Source organism: Myotis davidii, unplaced genomic scaffold (genome assembly GCF_000327345.1).
Source record: "Myotis davidii unplaced genomic scaffold, ASM32734v1 scaffold428, whole genome shotgun sequence".
NCBI classification, from domain to species: Eukaryota; Metazoa; Chordata; class Mammalia; order Chiroptera; family Vespertilionidae; genus Myotis; species Myotis davidii.
In genome coordinates this window covers 974,268-979,483 of record NW_006299834.1, presented here as the reverse complement: position 1 = coordinate 979,483, position 5,216 = coordinate 974,268, and the positions used below count along the sequence as shown (strand labels likewise).

Below are 5,216 nucleotides of genomic sequence, written 5' to 3'. Positions count from 1 at the left end.
CCGTGACCGGGAGGGACTGCCCCACGCCGCGCACCTGCACCTGCAGCCCGGCCACGGCAGGAGCCAAAGGAGCCGCCACGCGGAGCTCATCACGCTTGCCAGGCCCTCAGGGAAACTGGGAAGCACCATGGCCTTTTCCCGGGAGAGGCCTCAGGTCCCCACACGTATGGACACCGGCAGCCCGCACCCCGGTTTCCCGGGAGGAGCCTGGGGGGAGGAGGTGCAGAGCATCCATGCAACACGCAGGGGCTGAGAGGGAGCACCAGGCTATGCCCGCCCTCCTGCCCCCAGGACAGGGCTGCCAGACACCGACCCCACACAAACAGATGAACGGGCCTGGCCTGCTCCCTGGCTAGGATGCCCGGGACGGCTGGTGTGCCAGGTCTCAGCTGGCCGGCAGGCTCTACTCTATGCGCTCACACAGCCGGTCCTCCGCGGCCCTGGCTTCAGCAACCTCAGGCTGAACATCTGCCGCCCGTGCGGGGTCCGGCGTGCGGTGTGGTCAGGCCTACGAGGGTGGCATCTGTACGGATCATGTGCAGACGCTTTCTGGCCCCTGTTCCCTAAACAACAGCTCACACACGCTCACGTTGCATTAGGTATTATAAGGAACCCAGAGCTGATTAAACACACGCAGGGTGGGGGTAGGTTACAGGCAAATGCAGGTGGGACAGAAGTACGGTTACAGCTGCTCGCAGGGAAAGTAATACAATAACTGGTCAATAACACAAGAATAAGCCCTGACCGGTTTGGCTCAGTGGATAGAGCGTCGGCCTGCGGACTGAAGGGTCCCGGGTTCGATTCCGGTCAAGGGCATGTGCCTTGATTGCGGGCACATCCCCAGTGGGAGGTGTGCAGGAGGCAGCTGATCGATGTTTCTCTCTCATCGATGTTTCTAACTCTCTATCCCTCTCCCTTCTTCTCTGTAAGAAATCAATAAAATATATTTTAAAAAAAAGAATAAGCTGCTTCACGTACTCACAACTGCAGACCTCCTCCTGCCCACCCTGTGCTACGCCATTTATCCAGGGGAGCTGAGCACCTCGGGTTTGGCATCTGAGGGGGTCCTGGGACCTTCCGCAGAGGCATGAAGATGCTGTTACTTTGTATCCCCTAAAGCAAGTGAAGGCGCCCCTCCCTCCTGCTTGGAGTTCATGCCCACATGGCACAGTGCAGAGCTCCCGGGGGTACCACATGCCCGCTTTGCCTGGGCCTGGGGCTGGGCCCTGGGCGCCCACAGGTGGGAACGGAGCAGGCGCATGTGGAGGCTGCAGCGCTGAGCTCCGTGGGAAAGAAGGGCCTGGGAGTGTCTGCACCAGGGAGCAGGTGGCGGAGGTGCTGGGGTTGCCGTGACCTGGGCGGCCACTCCCACCACCTCGGGCTGGCGAACGCGGCCAGCCCCTTCCCTGAAGAGCCACGGACACGGGGCCCGACGACTCCCAGAGGCCAAGAGGGTTCTCCCTCCAGGTGCCAGCAGAGTCTGGCAGAGGGACCTGCAGGCCTGTCCTGCTGGCGGCCCTGGGAAGCAGGGAGCGGGGTCCAGTCTTAGCTCTGCCCTGTCCACCCCGTGGCCCCGGACAAGCCCAGCTCTGCTCTGGGCTCGGTGTCCTCACCTGGGACACAACCAGACCACACTCCTCAGTCCTGGGAACGAAGCCCAGAGAACATGCTGGGTCCCAGGCGCCCCTCGGGGATATTTTATTCCGGAGACGAGGAGAGGCCAGGCGTCCTAGCAAAAGTGGGGTTCCCCAGTAAGACTGCGATGGGTTCACACCCACACTCAACAGCTAGGGGTGCTCGCAAAGTCCTTCCCGCCTCCTCCTCAGCGAAACCAGAACAATCACCTGCTGTGCGACCAGGGGCGGGTGTGGATGGGAGGCCGCTCTCAGGACAGACCCACAGGGGGCGCCACCAGTACCAGGACCGCCGCAGCCCTGAGCCCCGGGGAAGCCTGCGGCCACAGGGCTTGTCACACAGGAGCACGCGAGGCCCTGCAATGGCTGCTGCTCCCCAAAGCCCCCGGTCTCGGGGAGGGGGGGGGCTCTGAAAGGAAGCCTGGCCCTGACAGCCACAATGACGTCCCACCCAGGCCCTACCTGTTGGGGTCGGCCGCCTGGAGCCCGTTCTCGTTGGTCACGATGACCTTGTAGCAGAGCTCGCTGCCCGGGTTGGGCTTCTTCCTGTGCGCTTCCCGTGTGGCCTCGTCCTCACTCTCCTCCTCCACTTCCTCCACTTGCATGATCCCAAACATCTCCCCCGCGTCGAACACCTGGGGACCACAGCGTGAGTGTCGGAGGGATGCCCAGCCCTGAACCCTCACCACGGCCAGACTTCTGCTCCCGGCCTCCAGGTCAAACTACACCCCGCAGGAGAAGCTGGGCCTGTCGATCGCCATCTACCCATTTCACAGGCGGGAAAACTGAGGCTCCTAAAGAGAGCGCGGTCAGAACTGGGACCCAGCCTACCCGCAGGACCACGCTTAGAAGAAGCGGGCCTGCATGCATATGTCCGAATCATGTCTCCTCTGGCCCCTGCTGCACAGGGAAAGCGAATCCCGGGGCAGAGTGAGTGTGAGTGTGTCTCTGGTCACACTGGAAGCAAATGAAGGTCAGGATCTCGGTGGCCAGGGATCTCACCCCAATGTTGCTCTCACCAGAGGAACCCTTCGAACACCAGGGCAGCTGGGAAAACCCAGAGGGAAACAGGTGTCCGGGCCTCCTGTGGCCACTGCAACCCCGGGCCGAGCAGCAGCCAGGCCCACAGGAAGCGTGACCTGAGATCCGGGCCAGGAAGATAAAGGCCCTGGTCCCTGTGTTTCCCTGGCAAAGGACCATGGCCGGCCACGTGCCGCGGGTGAAGTCAGCTCCTGTGTGCTCTGGAGCCAGCCTGTGACCGCGAACAAGACAACGAGCCACGCTGTGCCTCAGTTTCCCCATCCATACAGTTGGCATAGTAGGACCTACCTCAGAGGGTCGTTGGGAGGATTCACGACGAACACACATAAAGAGCTAGAACCTGAGCCCAGCAAATGCTCCAAAAGCACCTGCTCCCAGCATTCCACTTCTGAGGCCTGGCACGGGGGTACCATCGCCTTCCAGGATAGCCTTGCTGGCTAGGCCAACGCAACGGTGCACAGGAGTCCCTGGCACACAGCAGGGACTGAACAACGGCCAGCTCTCCCGAAAACCTATTTCTCACAATTGTTAAAAAAAGATGCAAAATTCACCCCAGCAGTTGGAAACCTGCTAGCTACCCGGGCACAGGCCCCTTGGGGTGTGAGGATGAAGCTCTCAGGATCTTGCCCAGGGAGCTACGGCCGAGTGGCAGAGCGCGGTCGGGCTGGGCCGTCTGGGAGGACCGGTGCGTGGTGCTGGGCCTGGAGGGCCCCGGAAGATTTTATGGAGGAGACAGTCAGAGGCATGGTGACAGGGGGTACAACCTAAGGCCTGGGGGTGGAGGGCGTCCTCAGGACTGGCTTCTGCCAGGCTGTGGGTGGGCGTGACCACAATCCCTCCACGGTGGAAGTGCTGAAACTTATTTTTATTTTAAACATGTCTCCAGCCTTTCCAAGGGAGCTTTCCTTCGAGGCAAGGCGCCAGGGTCACTGGCTTGTGGAGGGAACTGGGGGACCCCATCCCTGCGGGCAAGTGCCTGTGCCCTCCCCACCTAGGGTTCACCGCAGCAGCAGGTCCCCTGCAACAGTGACTGCAGGGCGGGTCAGGCAGAGCCGTGACTCACCGCTCTGCCCATAACTCGGAGCGGCAGCGAGGCCCTGGAAAAACACTGGGTCAGAGCAGGTACCGGGAGGGCAGAGGGGGCGCTGGTCCGGGGACTGCCCACTGTGTGCTGGGCACGGTGGCACCTTATCTCATGCCTTCCAAGCCCTCCCTGCCAAGACTCCCGATTTCTAAGGTGTGTGTGTGTGTGTGTGTTTTTTAAAGGATGTTTTATTAATTTGAGAGAGGAAGGGGGAGAGAGGCAGACAGACATCGATGTGAGAAACATTGATTGGTCGCCTCCCATACTCGCCCAGACTGGGGGTCAGATCCATAACCGCGGCATGTGCCCTGACTGGGAATGGAACCCACCCCCTTGTGGTGTACGGGGTGACGCTCCCACCAACTGAGCCTCCTGGCCAGGGCAAGACCCGGTTTCTAGACGGAGGCTCCATGGGGCGAGTGACCTGCCCACGTCAGAGCTCACTGGACTATCTGCGGTCCACACTGTATCTTTTTTACAGCAACTGCCTGTGTTTTGAGCAGGAAGGTACTTGGTTTAACCCCAACTTTGCAGATACAGAAACTGGCTGAGAGGGGGACTGTCCAGGCTCGGGGACACCCTGTCTGGCTCCGAAGTTCCCCTCATCACTGATGCTACTTAGTCTGCCTCTGCCCCAGGAGGCAGCCCCCTGAAAAGGGACCTGATTCCAGCTAAGAAGGACCCACTAGCTGTCCTGTTAAAGTGCTCTGTCTTCAGCATTAGGCCAACCACCCCAAACCAGGGGCCAACCCGTAGCCAAGATCCCGTCCCCCCACCCCACCCCCCAGAGTCCAGGCCAGAGCAGCTGGTGAGCAGAATGGAGCTGTCCCCACGAAAAGGGAGAACCTACACACGTCTAGGACTTTTTCGTTTTTCTTTAGATGTGTTCTCCATCTCCCAGACTGTTTTCTTTAATCTGCAAAATGGGGGTGAGTCAGGCTCAAGTCCATTGAGGAACATGAAAAACTTTTATGACGGAGAAGTAAAGTCACACAAATTCATGGGGCTCCTGTTCTCCCAGAGGCAGGCGGTGGCTGAAAGCTTCCAGTTCGGACAAACTTCCCGAGCCTCAGTTTTCTCAGCTGTGTAATGGGGGTGATGGCGCTTACTCCTCCCAGGACAGCTCTGGGCGTGGAGGTGGAGCAGCAGCTCAGGGCCTGGCACACAGCAGGAGCCGGGCTTCATTTTAGTTCCCGGTTCCGCGCGGCCCTGGCCAGGCCCAGGTGCAGGCAGGACCGGGCCACAGGTACAGGCCCCGGCAGCCACTCTCAGGCTCCCCACTCTCAGGCCCCCCGCTTTCGGGGACGAAAAGTCTAAGTCGGTCATCACGGCATTCGTGGCTCTTCTCTGCCAGCTTCTCCGGCCTCATCCATCCACACCGCCCCCAACTCCGAGACCTGCCCAGCGGGGCACACCACGACCTCCCCCCAACACCTCCTCCCCACGTGTCCAGCCTT

General features: G+C 60.7%; 1 protein-coding gene across 1 annotated transcript in view; it reads right to left on the bottom strand.

Moving 5' to 3' along the window:
- TTLL12 (tubulin tyrosine ligase like 12) overlaps window positions 1-5,216 on the bottom strand; it is a gene marked incomplete at its 3' end in the record, with an annotated part of 40,449 nt that overhangs the window by 30,453 nt on the left and 4,780 nt on the right. Inside the window, 1 exon segment of the mRNA XM_015571907.1 lies at window positions 2,095-2,356. Within this exon segment, the coding sequence (XP_015427393.1) occupies window positions 2,095-2,356 (262 nt within the window).